General features: G+C 37.9%; 2 protein-coding genes across 6 annotated transcripts in view; both read right to left on the bottom strand.

The window, feature by feature from the left end:
• Positions 1-14,703, bottom strand: part of MTMR1 (myotubularin related protein 1) — a 37,427-nt gene extending 22,724 nt beyond the window's left edge. The window contains exons 1-11 of one of the 3 annotated variants that reach the window (XM_065846327.2): positions 14,457-14,703; positions 11,578-11,683; positions 8,989-9,012; positions 5,575-5,650; positions 4,597-4,691; positions 4,262-4,369; positions 3,762-3,863; positions 2,967-3,050; positions 2,207-2,356; positions 1,257-1,445; positions 615-800 (exon numbers count right to left, since the gene is read on the bottom strand). In XM_065846327.2, the coding sequence (XP_065702399.1) occupies positions 615-800; positions 1,257-1,445; positions 2,207-2,356; positions 2,967-3,050; positions 3,762-3,863; positions 4,262-4,369; positions 4,597-4,691; positions 5,575-5,650; positions 8,989-9,012; positions 11,578-11,683; positions 14,457-14,584 (1,248 nt within the window). In that variant the 5' untranslated portion in view covers positions 14,585-14,703. Of the gene's footprint in view, positions 1-614; positions 801-1,256; positions 1,446-2,206; positions 2,357-2,966; positions 3,051-3,761; positions 3,864-4,261; positions 4,370-4,596; positions 4,692-5,574; positions 5,651-7,021; positions 7,073-8,988; positions 9,013-11,577; positions 11,684-14,456 lie in introns of all 3 variants that reach the window. The other 2 variants (XM_065846326.2, XM_065846328.2) reach the window with 2 other exon arrangements.
• Positions 14,704-14,880: 177 nt separating this feature from the next.
• MTM1 (myotubularin 1) overlaps positions 14,881-22,217 on the bottom strand; it is a 40,517-nt gene continuing 33,180 nt past the window's right edge. For 2 of the 3 annotated variants that reach the window (XM_065846435.2, XM_065846437.2), the window contains 4 exons: positions 21,912-22,004; positions 20,982-21,095; positions 20,451-20,627; positions 14,881-18,058 (listed from right to left, as the gene is read on the bottom strand). In XM_065846435.2, the coding sequence (XP_065702507.1) occupies positions 17,891-18,058; positions 20,451-20,627; positions 20,982-21,095; positions 21,912-22,004 (552 nt within the window). In that variant the 3' untranslated portion in view covers positions 14,881-17,890. The remainder of the gene's footprint in view (positions 18,059-20,450; positions 20,628-20,981; positions 21,096-21,911; positions 22,005-22,217) is intronic. The other variant, XM_065846436.2, reaches the window with a different exon arrangement.

The following is a 22,217-nucleotide window of genomic DNA, read 5'->3' as shown; positions in this document are numbered from 1 at the left end:
CAGGGGAATTAATGTGGTAATGAAATAATGTGTTCTAAAAGCTTTTCAAAGGTTAGTGAAACAGACTGTTAAAACTGAGAATGGTAGTGATTTATTTTAATGTTGTATTAAATAATAGAGCAGATTATAACCCAGTAGAGCACTGACTATAAACAACCCATGAAAATGTAGGTGCCTGACACATGGACACTAACATTGCATTGAAGGAGGGAAGGATGAGAAAGACTGCAGAATTCACAGTCAAGTCCTTTTGGCAGTTGTTCAAATATTATCTGAAGTTCCCAGGGCATTCTTCCAAAAAGCAAGGATAACCCTGGACTGCTCACAAATATTCCCTCTCAATAAAATAAAACATTATCCAACACTAAATACGATACTGTGCTATTAGGAATTAACTCATTACCTACCATACATAAAACTGGAAATACAAAGTTATTATGGAATGTTTAAAATGCTATATTCTAAGTGACCATTAAAAATAAAGCTTTTTTACATAATTATCCTGATCAAAGCAACAGGCTTGAATCTAGACATGATTTTTGTAATATTTTCAGAAATGTAAGTTAAAAACATGGTTTAAAAAAAAGTGATATTTCACATCAAAAGTATTTTACCCTTATATATTCCAGCCAATGTGTGGAGTCCACATTTGATAACCACCGAGTCTCATCAATAGTAGGATAAACTATTTCTTTAAGTTTACGCAGGGATTCTCTCATTACATGTATATTATGAATTTCCAGAAAGACCAGCTCTGCATTTGGGTAGGCACTTTCACTTTCATATCCTCCACCTTTTGCCTGTCATTCAAAAAGTAAAAACAGATAAAGTAAAGAACATGTACAGGACTTCAGTATAAGGTTGAGAGAGTCACATTTCAGGATTTTCTGAGATAAAGGATTATTTTAATACTCATAACAACGTATTTTGGCTTTTGTTTTCCTAAGAAGCACTAGGGTATTTATTTTAGGCTACACTTGACAATACACCCATACACCTTCCTCTTTTTACTACTGAAACCTTTGGTCTTCTGTGGGCTTTACTGCATCATTTCTCTGCTGTGTCTTCATGCTGCCTTCAATTCCTGCTGGGCTTTCCAGAATGCTACAAGCAACTTACCTTCCTTCCTGTGTCCTTTTTAGAGAGCCTTTTTTATCACTTTTCAACACCAAGTTCTCCTCATCCTCATCTCTTACTCAATTTTCAGCCTTCTCATAAAGATAGAACTGCTAATGCTGGTTATGATACCAACCTACCTTGTTTGTATCTGCAACACTATTCTGTCTGGCATCAAAGATAATAAGTTTATGTGACTGAGCATTGGCATCCATAATCGTCTGCAAATATTTTTCATCTTCTTTGCAACGCTTATCATTTGGGCCTACTGATGGCTGACTGCATCGAGTTATTGTTGCTTGGCTCTCAGGATGAATCCAGGATAAGACCTGGAATAAAACAAAATCATTTTAGTTTGCTATACTAATATAGAAGCAGCAGACCAGAGTGAAATTAGGCAGTCACACTGACTATGTGGCATAATTTCCCAGCGAATCAGAAACACAAATTTAAGGACAAACTGATGGAAACCAATATTGACAGCACACTAGTACTGCTCATCTCAAATATGAGCTTGAAATACAAAGTGATTCTAAACATCTTAGATTTTATTTCTAATAAAAACTAAGCCTGCTACTCCCTCTTACTAATTAGGGGGGAAAAAAAAGAACAATAGAGGAAGAAAAGCTGCTTCCACATGGAAGTCTATGGACCTGCACACTACCTTGCTAAGCAGATCTATAGCATGAAAATTGTCACCTTCTACCATATTTGAAGGGGTTCTTGTGCTACCTGCAAAATTTGTCTGTTCTCAGAAAAACCCCGCCACTGGCTGTAACACATTCCACACCAAATCAGAACACAAGCTAATATGTGAATTAGCATCAGATATTACTGTGGCTTAGAAGTGTTAACTCCAAATAAAAATTATTACTGGCACAATAATCACATTTGAGCTACTCTCTTCAGCTCTAAACCCATCAAGTCTAATTCTTCTTTCTTTGCTCCCCACTTTTAGGAAGGAAGCCAGCCCACTGCTATTAAAAAAAAAAACAAAAAACAAAAAACAAAGCCTAAAAGAACCCTGATAATTTCTTATAAGCTACAAATTTGTAGAGCACTTATATCTCCTTGTAGAAGTTTCACTTACTGGAACTCTGCCTTTTGCTCTAAAAGCTGCCACTTTTGAGAGGTCATCATCCTTTACGCTGGTTGGCACAACAAGAACAGCAGGATATGTGTCACAAAGCTCATAAGAGCTGTTAATTTTGGATATTTTCCAGCTCTCATTGGGCAAGCCCTGTATGAAAGCAAAACATGTTTGTATTTTTCAGGTTAGACCTTTATATATCTCAGTTCGGGGCAACGAAAAGTTTTATATGCTACCTACTTTAAAAAAAAGTGTCTACATTTTTCTTTTAAATAAGCTATAAGCTTTAGGTCTTCATAATAAATCTTAAACCAAAACACTGAAAGTCTTTCCTATTTCTTATTTTTAAAACTGATATGCAGGACAACCGTTCAAAGAGACTGCTCACTCAGATAAAAAGTGATTGTTCGTATAGTGAAATAAAAATATTTTTGCCACTAGGAAACTGTAAGCTTACCATGACAAACAACATTGACTTTTCTGTTTAATATCGCTTATTCAAAATCAAATTTTTATAAAGTCTACATTTTCTAGAAACAGCACTTGGAAAATGTGGATTTAAGAACACATCTTAATACAGACCAACTTGACTCTCAAAGTCAGGTCACTTGCATTTTATTATCTAAACATGAGATCTAGATAGACTCTGTATGTAGCTTGAGCTGAAAATTTTGGGTTTTCTTGAGTATTTTTTTCTTGTTTAAATGGCTCTGGGGGAGATGAAGAAAAACGTAATACACGAAGCACTTATATAACTTACCTGCCTCTTATATTCTGCAATTGGATCATACACTTTCCAGCCATTAACAGCAAACTTTTCTTTATAGCTGAATGCAAAAAGAGGCTAAAGAAAACACAGCAAAAGCATAAATTACTGTCTGATGGGCTGTATGCACGATAATTTCCAGAGGAGTAAACTTCATAATATTTTAAATGTAACACTTCTAAAACTCTCTAACAGCAGACGTGAAAGCTTCAGTCAAAACTGGACAACCCTGTGCTACAAAGAAAATGAAAGACAGTTTCCTCCTCCAAGTACATGCTATATAATTGACAAAATCAAGATAGGAAACAGAGAGAGTAGAAGTTACGTGTCTGTGATCATACAACACATCAGTGGCAAAGCCGGGATGAGAAAATTGGTCTCCTACTTCCCAACCAATTACTTACCCACAGATGCAAATTAAGTAGCATTCTGCAGCTAACTAATAACAAGACTAATTGCACCTATTTCTTGTTTAGGGCAGAACTTTTAGGCCAAATTATCTACTGCAGAAAATGAGTCGATTCATACATATTTTTAATCTGCAACATTAAGCAAATCTAGATCTCAAGGGTTATGTACAGATAAACTAACTTCAGCGATAGCAGGACAGAGTATAATGTTCTATGAATTAATGCAAAAAGGAAATTGGGCCAGAGTAGCTTGCCCATTCTGGAACAGATTTTAAGAATCAACATTTCTATGTTTGTTATACAGCCCTTGTACTTCCCCACCTACACTTTCCAAAAAGAAAAGAGCCAGTGACAGCCTCCTCTACATCTTAAGACTTACCAGCCCATTAGACACAGGAAATGCACGTGTTACCAGGTTTTCAAAAATTTCCAGTCTGTTCTGCTCTTCCTGTTTATAGGCCAGCCGCAAATTTCTCATATCCTGTCAAAAATAAGTTACATTATTTCACTCTATCATGAATTAAAACAAAACAAACAGTTGTAAGAAATTTGATTGAAGGCGTATTTGTAGCACCAAGTCACTGACATATCTAACCCACATTAGAACAGAGTTCTGTAAGTGTTCGTATTGCATGACTAGGTTCATCATCTGAGCTGTAGATATCATAAAAATAGTCCTTTGAATTAACTGTTGGGACAAAAGGCAGAAGTGTTTGAGACTGCAAGTATCATAAGAGGAACTGAAATACATTATCTAAATGAAGCTGGGTTCAAATACAGGGAACTGAGCAGACAGAAAACCAGCACACGTGCATGCAGATTCCTCTTATAGAAAAAATGAAATTAAAATAATACGAATAAATATCTATCACGCCATACCTTGCAAACTATTTCTATACCACACGAGTTCTCTCCATGGCTCTGTACTCCAATTTTTTCAACTCTACTTATGACTCCAAGGGGAACATCAACAACAAAAGGTGGATCCTGAAATTTGTGTATAAAACAAATGAATTCCGTCACATTAAGAGGAACATAAACTAAAATTACTCATGTATGTTTCATCAGAGTCAACTATTATATAATTCCTATTTAACAGACTGCTGTGGAACATCATGCTTCACTTACACCAAATTTGTCACTTTCTGAAATCTACTTCAGTAAATTTCAGTTTCCTACCCAAAACAATATGCAGACAGATAGTGAAGTCTTACCCTTTCAACACTTTTGATATACATTCTGAAGTCCGTCACTGTTAGTGTACCACTGACTGCTCCCATAAATGGACAGATATACATAACATCTTTAGCTGGAAAACAGAGCAATTAAAGCTTTGTTTTACTATTACAGACATTTGTTCCATAAAAATCTATTTCTATTTTAAAACAGCACTATTGTTGCAGTTCTGCAAGATTTTGACGCTAAACCTCTACAGGAAAGCCTGCTTTTCTAATACTGCCAGGACTGAAAGAGCCATCTGTATCTCAACAATGAAAACAATCGAATTCCCCAGTCCTGCTGCTGCTCAGCAACTATGGAGTAAGCGGGGCTGGGGGCAGCTCAGGGGATGCGGGGGCAGCTCAGGGGCTGCAGGAGCACCCGGGGCCGTTTGCAGCTGCAGCGGCTCCGCTCCCTGCCCCAGGGTGTAGAGCACCCACCTCACCCCAGACTGCATCCAAACAGGCAATCTCTGATGTGCACGCAACTGACCTCCAAGGAAATGCCCATATCTTCATTTTCACTTTTGTTTGAAAGAGTTTGTACTCTTTTCTAGCCAAGCACTGTACTGCTAACGCACAGCTTGCCCTTACAGGCCAAAGAGAAATAACACCCATTAAGAACTGGAAACGAAGTTGTCCATGTCATCTTCTTTACTATCACAATTTCGAAGCTTTTGAATCTGAGACATAATCCTTGGCATCCTCAAGCAAAAATACAACACATACACCTACATGGAACAAACTAACTCTAGAAAAATAATGATTTATCTATATGGAGCAAGTCATCCTCTGGAACTGATTTCTCCTTCCTACATTTGGATTTAAAAGACAAAAGAAATTCACATCAAATTGAGTAATCTAAAGTGGCATTAAATTAAAATAAGAAAATTCTAAATGAAATAATATTCTGTTTTTAAATAAATAAACCAGTGATTTAACAGTATTCACTGCAGTACTCAATAGTAGGTTTACCAATAACTTTGATTGATTCTCCAGGAAAAAGTGGAGCCTCTTCCATCTGTGCTAGTTTGTTTCCATCCCGCAGTGCCTGGCAGAAATCCAAAACCATGAGTAAATCTCACTTTCCATCTGTACTACATCGATACATTTTAATGCAAAGTGCTTTTACTATCAGATTACTGGAACGCAAAAAGTGCATCTTTTTTACAAGGCACAACTGTATTAAACAGTACCATAGTAAAAAAACCCAAACCAAACCAAACAAAACACAACAACCCCTCTCCTTCAAAATTGGTATTGTAAATATTACACAGACATACAAGTTAGTAACATATTAGTAATAAAGCATTTATGCAACAATTAGTTTCACATGCTAGCTACATATAGCATACAAAAACATGAACAATATCAGCCCAAATTTGTGATTAATAATTTGTTAGTCTTTTGCTAAGTGCAGGTATTATTTGGGGTATTTTATCTACTTGAGAACACTTTAAAGCTCATATGATTTGTTTATACTCTTAAAGTTGTTTATTTAATATTTGAGTACTTTCATCTGAGAGAATTATATGGCAGAAGCTTTATTTATTTAACATTTTAACTTTGTATATTTGATAGCGAGAAGTCAGAAACACTCCACAATGTCCTATTTCAATCAATACTGTACTGAGTGCCACAGGTTATGGAAGAGGTCCATTATAAGAATTTTGGATCCAGAAGGTCAGATTAAGAATGAAGTAATAATGAAATACAGAAGAACAATTACCAATTTTATAATAAGGACTAGTTCCATACATTTTCACTTAGTCAAATGGCTTCATTCCTGAATGATACAAGATCAGTCCTTTGGGTCCTTTGTTGGCAGCTAAGATTGCAAATGTACTTAGGATTTTAGTTAAGAATAGAAGTGTTTGAGGTACTTTTAAGGACCACGTGAGAAAGTGACCTCTCTTGGGTCAACATCATGAGACATTAAGGTTTCAACTTTTTACATCCTGAAGTGAGAATAAATATAATGAGCTATGTTGCAGTAAAGAAATAACTCTTCCCTTGTATTACAGCTCTGATCCAAATACAGATAATTTGTAGAATCTTTCTGCCCTCACTAATCAATAATTCCTGAAGATATTTAAATTGATCTCTGGCTTTAGATTTTCTTGGAAACTAACAGAACTTTATATTTAGCACCCAATCAGAAAAGAAGATCATGTGTAGAGAATTAGCCAATACTTCCAAAGCAAGATGTGCTCTGTCAGATAGGGGCTTACCTGCAGTATTACATTTTAGACTACATTACACTACACAAAAAACCTACCTAGAAAATAACCAGTTAACACACTAAATTCTTTCTATGGATTCTCTTACATGAGAAATATAAGATTTCTATGTACCGTACAAGTACTAATATATAGTACCTTGCTACACAGTTAATGAATGAAAGATGAGTAAAACTTGCCACCTGATCAGGTTCTGCTTCAGAATGAAAGCCATTGTGTCCATCCTGAATCTCCTGCTTTGCATGAGGCAGCAGTAGGGCAAGAGAGAAGTAACAGGAAAAAACATGCAGACAACAGGTGAAAGGACAGAATCTTTTCTTGTTTCTTTCTTTCTTTAAAAAGACAGCATATACTTTAACTCCAGTTTAGCTAGTCAAAATCGTCCACTCCTGGCACAAACTGCTTTCACAAAAGGGAATCCAAGCTATTAGCACTATCCTTTTAATGTTATTTGGCACAACACAAAATGAAAAATTTACTCCCTTCTTCATGAGAAAGTCAGTGCTGGTAGATAAGAACATAAAAGTATGCACTGTCTTTTTAAGACAAACAACCTTATAGTGAAGAAAATGAATTAAAAGTATGCCACATGCTTATCAAGAGAAGAAATTGAGTACAGCTTGCAATGGTAGCATTAGGGGGAAATTCATGCAATCTTTCAAGGAAGAAAGAGGTCAACATCAAATAGAAGTATCTAGACAATTTAAAAAATGCTTTAGTGTGTAAACATGTTTTTAATTTAACTTTTCAGCTTTTTTGTTTCATGTATTTTTCCAGTAACTTCTGTGTTGTTGCTGGGAACCTAGTCAGTAACTTTATGGAACCTAAAATTACCCCGAATAGCAAAACATGCAAATAATTCACATTTTCATGTTAATTTACTTTCACATCATATTGGCAGTGACTCCTGAATATTAATTAAATCTCTTTAATAAACATAAGGTCCCTGCATGCTTCAGAAAGAAGGACAAATGTCATGGGGTCATATGAAGTAATTGTTTTAATACTTTCAGACAAAATTGTTCTTCTGCCTTCTTTTTTTATTAACTGGAGCAAAGTTGTGTTCATGACAGTCTATTATTCCCAGTTCACATGCAAAGACCTCACTTGATAGACTTTAAAATCAGCTTCAATCCAAATTTACAAATGTTTGCTAAAGTCAATTTTTCTTTGTACAGCATTTCTACAGAACCCTCAAAAAAGAAAAACTGAGGAGACAAGCACAGCAGATCATTGAAAGATCAAAGCCTTCCCAAGGAACAATGAATAACTGAACAAAAACAATCAATTTTCATTACTCAACCCGGAACTATTATTTCTATTAAAAAAAAAAATCAACTTGTGAATTTGTATGATTGGACTAAACACATCATTTTCAAATATGTAAACACCGGATGAGAAAAATAAATCATTCAGGCTTCATCTCTTGGTTTGAGACTGAACAAGAGGTCTTTGTTTGAATAAAACTGTTGGGCACATTTCACGAACAATGTCACAACACTATCCAGATCATTTCTCACTCCATAAATGTTACTACAAGAGAGGGACAAGAAAACAAGGCATGCTCTTTTTATATCTCCAATGAACAACGGGTAAGACTTAGTCTCAAAATTATTATTAAAAAGATGCAGGTCATTGCATTAGTGTCTAACTTCAAACATAACTTTCAATCCTACGACAGGGTGGTAACAATTAATGTAAAATGTACAAAGGCAAGCATGAATTGGTATCATATTTAAATAGGATAGACAAAGACGTGATGCTTTTACCACGAATATTCTTTAGCATAGATAACACGTTAGAGCTGCTAATACAGTACTCTGTAGTCCAAAGCATGTAAGCCTCAGTTGCAAGCATCCATTTTGTCAAAATTAATGCGATAAAACTGAAGTTAGTATTGCACATTTGTAACATAATTTTAAAATACTGCTCTCTTACACGTTGACTTTTATTGCTCACGAAAACATTGTAACATATATAAAGCATTTCTATGGCAAAGAAGCTGTTGCACTGCATAGCAAAATGGTCTGACTTGTTCATAAAAACCATTAATGAAGTAAAAAAGAACACTTGACACACCGAGATCTCACACAGCACAAAAGACAAACAGGTAGGAGGCCGTTGGACTGCTAGCCAAAGGTAATCTTACCCGTATAACAGGCCTCCTGTACACCTGTTAGTTAAAATATAAAATGTTATCCAACAAAACATACAGATCTGATTTGTTAAAGATATTATATCTTACTTCATCAGATTTTTCAGAAGAACTCTACTACCAAACATTTTAATTATAGCCAGATTGTGAAAGAACAAAACTATGCAGATCTAGTAGCAATCATTTGCAGAGTAGTTTTGGTCTAAAAACAATCTTGCCACTTCATTTTAGTGGTGTAACAAATGCCAAGCTCTTTTGAAACATTCATTCCTAATCACCCTTTTATCCAGTTACAATGTGTTATTGTGAAAAGAGAAGAAAGAGCCTGGTAATCCTTCTAGGTGGAAGACAACAAGCCTGCAATAACAGCATAACCACTGTATCTTTTTAGATTCCAATGGAAAAACAAGGATAGCGACAACTCATCTTATTTCTGAAGGTGTCTGTATTCGGTTAATATAACCTAAGAAATTTTCATTTGTATGAACCCCTCATTTGGAGTACTCTTGAGGCAGAGAGTATGTCAAAGACACAGCTGAGTTCAGAGTGAGATCACGTCGCTGTCGGGTTTGGCGAGCGGGAGCTTGCTCAGTGCTCCACATTTCATCTGCAGCCCCTTTGCTTCCATCTGGTTTCATCCTCCCCTAAATTACATTCTGGTAAATTACACCAAGTAACATGATACAGGAATTCATATATTCACCTGTTTTTGCAAATATATTGATTGAAACATTAAAAAAAAAAAAAAAAAGCATGAAAGAAATTAAAAACCAGAGAGTTCCTGGTAAATGCAGCAGAAAGCAACAGAGCTGCCTGACCAGTTCCAAAAGCAAACACAAACCACTGGCCCTACCTGAAGTTTCTGAGCTGTTGTAAGACAGCCTCTAATTGCAGCAATTCCAGGTAACCAAAGGTAATTAAGGCCCAGAAAACTGATCAGCATGCATCAAAAGAGAGAGATGTCTCAAAGGAAAACTGAGTTATAAATGGGCATTATCTTTTTACATGTGAATTCCATAGTAGTAAGGAATAAACGCAGCCTCTTAGTGGTCCTGAACGTAACTAAGGATATTCTAGAATAAAAACTTCCATTATGTTATACACCAATATGGGTTTTCGAAACACAGCAACGCACTGATGTCAAAAAAGAATTTATACACAAAATTCTGAATACTGCCAGGCATATTTATTTGTTTTTCTTTCATTTTTAAGAAACAGAGAATTATGTAGAATTTTAAATGGGCCTTAAAAAGACTTATTTCTGTTAATTAATATCCAAGATGAGTTCGGAGTAGAGAAGGAGGTTATTTAGAATTAAAAAGTGCTCTTTATTCCAGAGGAATGCATTCTACCTCAGAGATAAACAGAACACCAAGCTTACAAGCTTGAATTTCACTAAAATTAAGTCCTTGATCTACAGGGCAAATAGAACATCGACAGCTGTAATGCAAGGCTTCCCACAATGTTTTATCAAAGATGTTAGCCTTGACCTGAAGTAAGCATTTGCAATTCTCCTGCCATAGTGTGGAAGAGCAACACTTTTTTATGAGTATAAGCTGCTGACTGTGCCAATAGTGTGGAACTCGGGAACCCTGTGAGGTGAATTTTTAAGCAGAGTACCGTCAAAAACATTTTGTGGATTCATCTTCAGACTTGGGCTGAACCTGATCTGCTGTCACAAAATCTAAAATACGCTGTTTCTGGAAAACAAACCTTTTAATCACAGAGCATGTCAGGAAATAATTTAAAATCTAGTTAGAACCAAAAAAAGACAAAATTTCATGTGGTCACTTTGCATGAAGACCATGAAGCTGTTTTAAATCTAGGAAGAAAAATGGATCTAGAGAGCAGCTGCCTGTGTTCCTTAAAGGGACGTGAAACCCAAGTGATTTGTGTCAGTTTGTAAGAGAAGGAAACCTGCTCCGCTCTTGATAGCTCAGTTGGCTGGCTGCATATAGGAAATCGCAAATAAGCATGAAAGAACAGGGGTATAAAAGCATATTGGAACCCATTAGGTAAACCATAATGTGCAAGCACTACTTTAGTAACAAAAACGTTGCTGGAAGGGAATGAAAAAGGTGATTGTTTGTTTTATATCAAATTCTCTATCTCTGATGAAACCCCATGAAAAATGATAGTCATTTATGTTCTTTGCATGGTAACAAAGACATACACATCTATTTTTTGTGAAATCTGGGGAGCCCAAATTTTGTACTCCGAATGACACACACTAGAAAAAATTCCAACATGTAACTATTAATCTACTTTGCAATTTTTTTGATGTGATAATATAAAGAAAAGATAACTCACTTTTGGCATGTTATTCAAAACATTGACTTTTCATTTTTCTTTCACCTCTCTCTTAATTTTTATTCACTAGACTTCAATGTCACTATTCCAAACATAGAGGAAAACACAAAGCAGATTCAAAAGACTCCTACGCATGATGAGATATTTCCAGTTCTGAAACATTCAGCTATCACTTAAGTACTTACCACCTGATAATCAAGGTAGCAAGGACTTCCCTGATCATTCACTCTTTTATCATCTTAAACAAATCAATGCATTTTTCAAGGCACTTACCCTGTAGTCTCTGGACACACCTTCTGATGGGACAGACCCTGAAATCTGGCTAGAAATGGTTGCAGCTATCAGCTGTTTACACCATTCCACATGGGATCCAGTTGGGCTACAAAACCAGAACATTTCAAATTATTTAGCAGTGATTCACAATGTACATTGAGGATAGCAGAGCAGCTGAGCACATCCAAAAAACAAGACCATATACGATCAGTAACATCATAAAAATCAGCTTGCTTTGTGAGTAGAAGACAACTATTTCGTTGATCAAATTAGGGAAAATAATTTTACTAGATCTTATCAGAGATGTAGAGCTATCAGTAGGTTAAAAGTCAGTTAGGGCCCTAGGGCCCTTTTTTTCCTGAAAGCAGCCATGGAATGAATTTGGTCAAGTAACAGGAAACTCCTTACACTCTCCTTATTATTATTTCCTGATTATTCAGTAAATCCTCAAAACTGAATTACTCTATGCTAGTATTTAAAATTTAAACTCCACTAGTATTGTATTTTATATTGATATTAAACATAGAAAGTACATGTTTTCTAAATGGTAACTTCTACTTAGCTGATTTTTTTTTTCTTATTCGTAAAATAATCTCTGAGTAATCTTCAAGATGGTCCTTCCCACACCACAGTTAGGAATTCTGCAGGGTAAGGTGTTCATAGGAACCCTAAAAAACAAGCATCTGAACAGCAGAATCGCACTAAATCCCAGATGTAGCATTTTCACCTGAACTAGTGCTGCTCACAAATAACACGGTGTTGGGAGTGAGAAGCAATGACCGGCTTTGAGGTGCACTGGGTCTGCCTCAAAACACACCAGTATCTGAAGAAAAACAGGGAATGCCAGAGGGAACCGTTCCCTGGGCACCTCAGTTGATTCCTTAGATAAATGTCAGTTCTTCAAACAGTTTAGTTGGGCTGTTCTACAGATTTAATGCTTATTCAGAAGCCAAACACAGAAAGAAAATATTAATTCATTTTTTAGTAGTCATTCATAAACTAGCTTTAGATTCTGTGTGTATTCCGTGACACTGAAGTGGCTAACTGCATACGCGTACCCTGTACCAACCAGTGCACCACACCCGGACATTAAGAGGGTGGGACAATGGCATTAGGTGACCAATTGCTACTTAACTAGAGGTCTTTTCTTACATTAAGACTGCTAGGATAAGTAGATACAAGGTGAAGCTGCATGCAACAACTTCATACCTGAAATGAAAGCTCTTTCAGAACTTCTCCAATAAATTTTAGTAGCTTCCTCCCCACCTTCAAAATTCTACACAGCACTACATCGCAAAATGTTGTTTTGCAACTAATGCACATCTGTTATATTTCTGCTTAAACAACGAAGATAATCCTCAGGTTAGTGCAGACCTCGAGTCCAGATTCACTCAAACTTGTCACTTAAGTTGTGCAAAGGAGTGCAAGAGCTAAACCCCACAATAATGCCCTTCTGATCTCGTATATTTCTCCTTCTCTCACATCTCTTAATTTCTAGTGCATCCCTTTAGCCTTTGCCTATGTTTTTGGTTTTTTGTTCTTTTTTTGATCTTTTTTTCTTTTTTTTTTTTCTGTTTTCCTCAGAATAAGCATTTACTTGTTAATTAAGAAAATGATTTATTTTTCTATGGTTTATCTTCACCAGGAATCACATCAACAAAGTTAAGAGCAGCAGGAAAATGCATGTGGAAGCAGGTCCACCTCCTGCAGGCAGTGTCTCAGGATGGCACCACAGGACGCTGACCATACCGACACGACTTATCACCGCCAGCCAAGTGGGACACATCCCAGTACGCGCCTTTTCATTCAGTCTCATCTGAGGCCAGGCACATTAGCGTAGCCTGGTACAACAGACATTATAACTGACAAACAGACATTATAAGTTTTCCAGAGTAGAACAAGACCAGGTGAAGAGAGATGAAAACTAAGATAAGAAAGTGCACTAAGATGTAAGTTTCGGTGACAGAAGGAGGATATTTGATTTCCACCTGCGCTAGAACGATGCAAAACTCTGCGTTTCTCCTAACAGAAAAGAGAACAAGGGGACGGGAACCTGGCACCAATCTTTAAAAAGTCTTTTTTAAGGTGTTGGGGTTTTGTTTGTTTGTTTTCATTTGGGTGGGATTTAAGTTAGTTCCTATTCCTTGTTTAAGGTTTTTCAAAATCAACCCTGCAGGCTGCCTGCAGCTGGAAACTTGTAAAGGAAGGAATCGCTCTGCCAGCACCTGCTGAACTCGGTGTGGTGACACCTGGCCCCGGTGACGCCCGCTAACCTGCAGCCAGCCCAGCACCTGCCACCAGACATGAAGGCACCGCACACACCTGGAGACCAACTGACACCGGGGGGACACCGCGCTGCTTGGGGACTGTGACACCTCTGCGGATGAAACACACTCGCACGAAAAAAATAAATAGGGAATAAAGATTTAAAATCTGGTAACGGCCTCAGCGGAGTTTGCAAAGATCAGAAACTATGCACTGTGCCCCCCCCCCCCGCCAAAGAAAAACCCGGCCAAAATCCTGCCGGCAGCCTCAGCCTGCGCACAGAGGGTGACGCGAATGACGATAAACACACAACCGCGGGCAGGAAACTTTGACAACGGGCAGTTCCCCGGCCGGGGACAATCTCCGCGGTGACACAAAAGCAGAGCCCGGCTCGCAGTCCCCGGGGCTGGCCGGGCTCCGCGCCTCCCGCCGGCCGCACCGCTTCCGTTCCCCAGCCGGTTTCGGGGCACCGGGCGGGGAGGCCGCCCCAGGCCGGGTTCCGCGCTCCGCGGCTCGCCCGCCACCGCCTCCCGGCCCCGCGGGCAGCGCAGGCCGCGGCGCCCGCCCCAAGCGCGGGAAGCGCGGCCCCATCTCCCGCCGCGGGCTCCGCTCACCTGTCCAGCGTCTCGGTGCTGGCCTGCCGCGACCCTGCCCCCGCCGCCGCGGCGCCCCCCGCCCGCACGGCTCGCCGGCCCACGCCGCCGCCCTCCACCGCCGGCCCGGCCGCCGCCGCCCGCTCCATGTTTCCGGCCGCCGGGATGGCGGACTCCCGCCCCTCCGCGGCGTCTCCCCGGCCGGGCCCGGGCCCCGGCAACGGCCGAGAGCTGTCACCTGGCGGCGGGGCTTACCCACAGGCCTCCGCGCCGCCGGGAGGGCGGGCAGCGGCCCCGCGCGGCGGGGGAAGGCCCGGCCGCCACCGCCCCGCGCCGAGGGGACAGCGGCCGCGGGGCCTCAGACACCCCCGCACCCCCGGCCCGGGCCAGCCCCGCGGCTGGGAGAGAGCGACCGGCCGCGGAAACGGCTGTCAGAGGCAAAGAGTTTAAAACTGACATCTTTATTATTTTCCCCCTTCACATAAATACACGGCAGACGGATGTTAAGCTCTCCCTCCCCCACCCCGAAGTCGCTTGGCAAATAACGCCCCGCTCCACTCTGCGTTACCTAAAGAGCGGGGCCGAAGCTGTGATAACCCGAGAGCGCTGGTCAGTTACAAAAACCCACTCTCTCAAGCATGACACTGAATGCTCACTGCGAGACAGAAAAACTGAACTCAAGGCAGAGTTTAAGGACACATCAAAAGGAGGTAGAACACACATCATCTCTAAAGTATACCCATAACAGTGATGCTGGGGCGGATAAGGCATAAGCAAATAAAGAAGGCATTCAACAAATAAACTTTCTAAATAAGTAATTGAAGCCCAGCACAAGAACCAGGTTATCTTCCGGGGTCCGTAAAAGTAAGAATACAGAAAGGAAAAAAACTAAAATAGTGGAAATTATGGATATTTTGTATGGGATATAGGGCGCTTAGCGCTGTTGGTGTTCAGATCCCAGCCCTACTGTTCCACCGCTCCTGAAAAAGGCACTCGGCACCTGGGACTCTCCCCTTCACCACCTCAAAAGCTTCCCCAGGCTGGTTCTTGGCCATGACAGGTACAAGAGGTCACACACCAGGGTGACCAGGGCAGCTGCTGCACCTGCCCAGAGCACAAGAGGCATCAACACAGTGAAGGCGAAAGGAGAAACGTTTTGTTAACATTGATCAGTTTGTATGCTTACCCGCACAACAATTTTAAAGTAGTATTTTCCAGAAATCACTGGATTAAGAACAGCTCTACGTTTGCCTAATATTGTCATGTAAAAATAGAATTAAAACAAGTATCTAATCTGTTAACTTGAAAAAAAATCCAAGCCCACACAGAGCTATGTTAGAGAGCTTCAAAGACTGAAATCCGACTGAACCAGTAATACAAAGAATGGTATTATATATGTAATGAAGTGCAAAAAGGTCCTTCTCACTCTATTACACTTTCTCAAATGCAACAGGTTATCATGTAGTGTTTACACAGTAAAAACTATTACAATTTCTGAACTTCTCTACACTGCTCAGAGATGTCACCAACATGTTCAACTCAAATACAGAAACTTTAAATACTCTAATAAAAATAGCTTTTTTTATAAACGACAAATAAGTAGAAGGCAAATGAACCAGAGTGTGCATAGCTGTCAAAACATAAAGTATACCATGAGAATCAAGTATCCTTCTTCATTTATCTGATGTAATGCATCTTATTTACCTTAGCAAGTCAATATTTTGGGACAATGTTGTTATTTTGGAAACATACACTGAACAACATTGACGTGGAAATGAAATCTAGAGGACAAAAATAAGTAATAAAAATCATATGTATTTAGAACATATATACCGTAGGCTCTGAGCTTCCCTGGAAAAAAATAGTGCAATTCAGTGTATATACTGAATTAAAACAAGAGGTGGTACACTTTTATTCCTTCAAAAAAATACTGTTCTCAAAATATTCAGATGTCCTCTAAAATTTGACTTTATGGAACTATAGCTTTAGTTTTCATATGCAAAATATTTACACTTTATAAACTTGTGGAATTTCTAATAAACTATATTATATATACGTACACAAAACTTAATTTATATATAATCCTATTATATCTTGCAGCTCAAAACTCATCACATGTACAATAATTTACAATGACAGAAGCCTCAAGCATGAAAACATCTCACTTAAAATAATATTACAGCCCTCTACAGATCTGAATTGCAGTATCTCCTGGATTGCCCGAATATCATTGAACTTCTGAGAAAATGCAAAATTGTAATTAAATATCAAGTAGCAAGTTTTGTGTTGTCCTAAGAAGTGCTTGCAGCTATTTAAAAAACACCTGAAAGGAACAAATTGAAGGTTTACAAGAAGCCTCTGAAATGAAGGCTTGAAACTAGAATTCATTGTGAGGTTTACTCCAAGTGCACACACTATATGCAAATCTTGTATACTGAAGTCCCTTAAATACTTACAATAAATTTGTTGAACAAAAGTTAAATTAAACAGTAAGCTATAAATGTACAAGTTTTCAACAGTATTCGTAACTGAAAATTTTTGCCTACTTTGGTATAAAAGCTCCTTTAAATAGGCACATTAACTTTTAGAAGACAAACACAAGCTTTAATACTATGGCTATTGCTGGATATTTAAGCAATGTCTCTGTGAGTTTGTTTTTAATTATATAAATCTTGTTTAGAACCATTTTATTCTGTATTAATCCAAAGAACCAATACTGCCAACAGTGATAATTTGTAATATACTTTAGTGCTAGACAGTTAGTCAAAACAGGACTTCTCAGAATCCAGTACAATTCTTACTTGTTTAAAAAAAATCGATTTACAAAAAAAAATCTTTTATTTTGATACCTACTGAGCAATTTGAATTTTTTAATTAGAAACATATTTATGAAATCCCTTCCATATTTGTATTTCAAAAAAGTAAAATCCGTAATTCTCATGTAACCAGAAAATTTCAACACTTCTCTCTGAAATCTTACAATAGAATTTATTTTTATCTCATGAACTCCATAAATATATTCCTAGCAGGAATATACACATACCTAATTTTACAGAACGTGAATATTCCTGTTGCCATTCATGTGTTTATTCAAGACATGTAAGACTGAGCACAAATTTGCTTACAGGAACATGTCCTAGAATGTAATAAATTAAAGCATTCCTATGAAAACAATAAATTGATTTAATTTCAATTGTACCACACTTTCCAAAATACCTCTTAGAGCCCTCCATAACTAGAAGTTGATTAATAATGTTCCCAGTCCACAGGTTCCGAAAGGCACGTAATTGAAGAGTTGGTTTTGTTTCTTTTGAAGTCCTCCTCAGATGAAGAAAACCTAAAATAATTTGTGTTAGGACAGTCTAATGTAAGGCATTAAAATATTTGTCTCTATACTATAGATCTATGTTAAGCACCGCTTGCTGTCACAGCATAGAATGAAGCCAACATTTTCTTCAAAAATGTGTTTGTACGTGGGACATCATTTGTGAGGGAGATGCTGATGAGGTTGATGAATTTGATATCTTAGAATTATTTGTGATCTGCAGCTCTTCAAGTCTCCTCATGTAATCATCACGTAGTGCAAGGAGCTCCATGTAACGCTGCTCCACTGGATTTGGCTGCTAGAAAGAGATCTATATTAGTCTTATCACTTCAGTCCAACTACTTTACACAGGCTGCTATATTTGTGTTTTCCTGGCATTACTCAGTATTTGTAGTTTCCAACATACGTAACAAGTTGTAGCTACACAGAAATATTTACTTCCATAATGCAAGAGCCTTCTGCCCTCCACTTTTTCTCATCCAAGGAAAATCTTTATACAAAACAGTTCCTCCTATCTCAATAAAATCAGCCAGCACTCCCTGAAGCATATGGATTTTATTTTCTTATTGTCTAATATTGTGTGGAATATAGGTGTGAATACTTTAAAATCTTATAATAAATCAATAAGATAAAAGCTTCGGACAGACTTCAGAGGTCAGATGTCTCATCTTCCCTAAAAACAGTGTATAGCCAGACTGACTATTCTAGCCACACCATTCAGATTAAGATGAAATACATGCCTTCAGATTAAATAACTTCCCTTAGTGATTATATTTACTTCAGTTTTTAATAGTAAATTTGTAATTCTGTGTAAATAAACAAGTGAAATAAATGCAAAATGTTATTAGCGAATTCTGTAAGTAAACTTGAATGCATTTCAAATCAATTGCCCTAGCTTTTCACAGAAAGAGCATCTTAATTGTTTCCATTTTAAGCTTAGCTTCCTTTTTCAGACAGAGTAATAAAACAAATAGAAAAGGAGTATTACAAGTATCCAAGGCAGATACAGAATCTAAAGTTCCCTTCAGCTGTGTTTACTTGTCAAAAAGTTGCTGCTGCTGCTTCACAGTTAACTGCCTGTAATTAAAAGCTACTAGTACAGTTTCAGGAACAAATATGAACTGGTGAGGCGTTTAAAACCAGCTGAACCAGCACTCTTATGTGCACCACCCACTACACACCCCAGATGAGGATAGTGATGAATGTTGAAGCAGCTGTGGAAGTTTGATCAATGACTGAGTGTAGTTACTACGATGATTAGAGGTGTAGGGTTAATGATGTTGCAAGTGACAGGCCAGACTTTTCACTAGACTGAAGTCTGATGTGGAACATGCTTCTGAGTAATGGCACTCAGAAAGGTCACCAAAAAACTGGTTCGGGCCATACATATGTCCACTATTCAGCTGCTAAAGTCAAGATGAAGCTTAATTTCATGTGTAGTAAAAAAAGTTGCTTTTTTTTTTTAATGGAAAAATGGTGAAAATGAGGGACCAGTAGCAGCAGCATAGAAGATTATCACATTGGTTTGCATTTCTAATAATAAACTCCTGCCAAAAGCCTTTCCTGAATAACGGCAAAGCGCATTTTAAGTACATTTACAGCTAATTTGCATGCCCTGTAATCCTTTCTAAAAGAAATCTTCGGATTCACCTTTTGCAAAATGCCCTCATCTTTCACAGGATGCAACAAAAACTCTAAAACTAGAACTTCAAGTAAAAACTGGCAACAAACTTGTAAGAAAATATAGCAAACTGTCTGGTTTCAGCCTCTCTGGTATTGTAAATAATACAGGAGCACAGCTGTGGGAAAGGAAGCGCATTGCTTGAAAATGCCCGATTCATTCCAGGGGCTGGATTGTGAAAACTGCTTCTGTCAAAGAAATTGCACCTCTGCCTTTCCCTGTTCAAAACTCCACAGCTTGGTAAGAAGGACAAATAAGTCTCTGCACACTATCTTTACATGCCACATCGCTGAGATTTCTAGCAAGATTGTAACAAGCACTGAGGTTCCATATATTAAACATTAAAAGCACAGAACTAAACTATGTGTAATTTGATGAAAGCTTTTCTGGATTTTCAATCTCATCCACATGTATACTTTTCAATCACACCTTTCATCTAATGGTCATACAGTGTAAACAACGTTGGGTCATCAAAGTTACATTAAAAAAATTCTTACCATAAACCATCAATACAGATAGCAGTTTTGAAAGAGAAAAGACCAAATAGGTCGTTTTAATTTGTAAAAGACTTAATACACCCTCTAAGAAAAAGGAGAAAGACTGAGCAAATGCAACTAAGGGTGTTTGTGATGCTAATGTCTTAACTCTTCAGGGATCACTAAGCCCTATTTCTAAGCATTGTCATGCACCCCTTAGTAGCATCAAAGCCCCTTAAAAATGCTTCCCCCATCCGGTATCCAGGAAGAGAGGCTAGCAAGAGCTTGAGGATGACTTGATGCTAAGCAGGGAAATAAGTTCAGAGTGCTGAGAAGAGCTGAGAAAAAAAAAAAAAAGAATAGGGAAAAAAAAAAAAGAAACCAAAATTTTCCTTTTTACCTTTTTTCTCCATCTTTACAAATATATTAAAAACCTGAACAGATTACAGATACTATTCTACAAGTCAGTTATGACACAAAATCCTATTTCTGAAGTCTAAAAGCATTTTGTACAGTATAGAGAATTCACTTACTTGTTGCCGAATTCTTGGGTTCCACCTGATGTAGTAATTGACCCAGAGCTCTAAATGGCGCATGCTGGCTACTGGATAGAGCGCTCGATTTAGCTCTTTAGTATAAAAAGGATTGGTGTATTTAGATTTTTCACTGTTTATCAAAGACCACAAAGACAATGTTTTCTCAGTCACTTTCTAAAATGAAATTGAAATAAGAACAGTAAATATTTGCACAAAATTAGGAAATCCATCAGAGAAGCTAAGGTTGGATTCTACTATTAATATACTTCTGGTTTTCTTGGAAGTATAATAAGTTACTGCATTAGAAATATTCTAAAACCAGTGCTTGACAAGTATTTTAATGACTGCATAGTCTTTAAGCTACAAAACCCAAGGAATTTACGATACAACTATTTTATAATGAGAACAAAGCCAGTTCAAAACCACTGTCATACAAGAAATATAAATAAATACAATACAACCAAAACTTTCTGTAATCATCTATAGTCAAGACAGCAATACAATCAACCCACCAGTGATTTGACTAACCTCTTTTTCTCTAAGAAACTCACTGTTGTACAAGAATGTACCAAACCGGCAGCTGTACAAGTGATCCAGGATTGTAATCAAGAACTGCTCATTGAATTCAAAGGCCGTAGGAAACTAACAACAGAAAAGACAAATTTGTTCTTTACATCATAAAAGCAGGGAGGGATGAACATGCCCTGGTTAAGAGTCTAAAGGCAGCATTTAGAAGCCTGAGTACACCTACGATTATTTTTAAGCTAATACTTTCATATACTTTACAGCAGAGTAAGTATTCAGATGATGAGGTGCTCAGCTTCCTCAAACTAGTCACTGAACTCTTCTCAAACTGTCCTAACTGCCTTTAGTTTATAAAAAGAAGAATAAGATACAGAATGGTTACAGTTACATTTTTGCTAGCAAGACAGAATTAAGTATCCATTGTGTACTTTTTATAGTGCAGCACCACACAGAAAAATAAGGGTTTAGCCCTTAATCCTTGGCCCTAAACAGACTAAGTTTGCTGCTTAGTTTCATACTTATTGAAAATACAGCATTTGAATCACAGCACTCAACAGTTCCCAAGCTTCCTTTTTTTCAGGCTTTGACAAAAATCAAGGGACAGCTTCACAGAAATGGTGAAACGACCCTGTTAAGATGGATGCAATTGTGCAAATACATTCTGCTGGGTCACCTATCTCACTCTGCTTCTGAGAAGCTCATACCTGAGACACACCTGCCCTGCACGCTCAGCCAACATCACACTGAACAACATAACTCCAGCTTGTGCAGCACTTTCAGAAACAGGGCAGATAGATGGTATGGTTTAAATAAAAACAGTGTCAGAGCAGAAGTGGAAGCTGACCTCTTCAAATACTTTTTCTTTTTTAAATCTAGTTTTTTTAATTCAGAATCACTTTACAACATTAGCTTCAAAAGAATGATATATCATACCTGTTTAGACATCTGCCACACACAGTCAATAAACTGGAGAAAGATGGGCGATCTGTCTGCATCAGCATGATTTTTATCACCGTGGCCTATTCTCTGAAATGAAGCAATACAGCCTCCTGTTAACCAAAACTGTCTCTTTTATGGCCAATAGATGTTGTTTCTTATTTTGCACTAGAATACTAATGCTTCTGTAATAGAGCAACCTGTCCTTATGATTTAAAAATTAGTGATTAGCTGTCAAATTTAAGAGATGTTCCACCAAGACTCTGAGAACTTTCCTAACACAAACACCCTTGACTTTGCATT

Source organism: Patagioenas fasciata, chromosome 11, assembly GCF_037038585.1.
Source record: "Patagioenas fasciata isolate bPatFas1 chromosome 11, bPatFas1.hap1, whole genome shotgun sequence".
Classification (NCBI taxonomy): Eukaryota; Metazoa; Chordata; class Aves; order Columbiformes; family Columbidae; genus Patagioenas; species Patagioenas fasciata.
The sequence above is the reverse complement of the archived record's forward strand: the minus strand, read 5'-3'. Positions and strand labels throughout refer to the sequence as shown.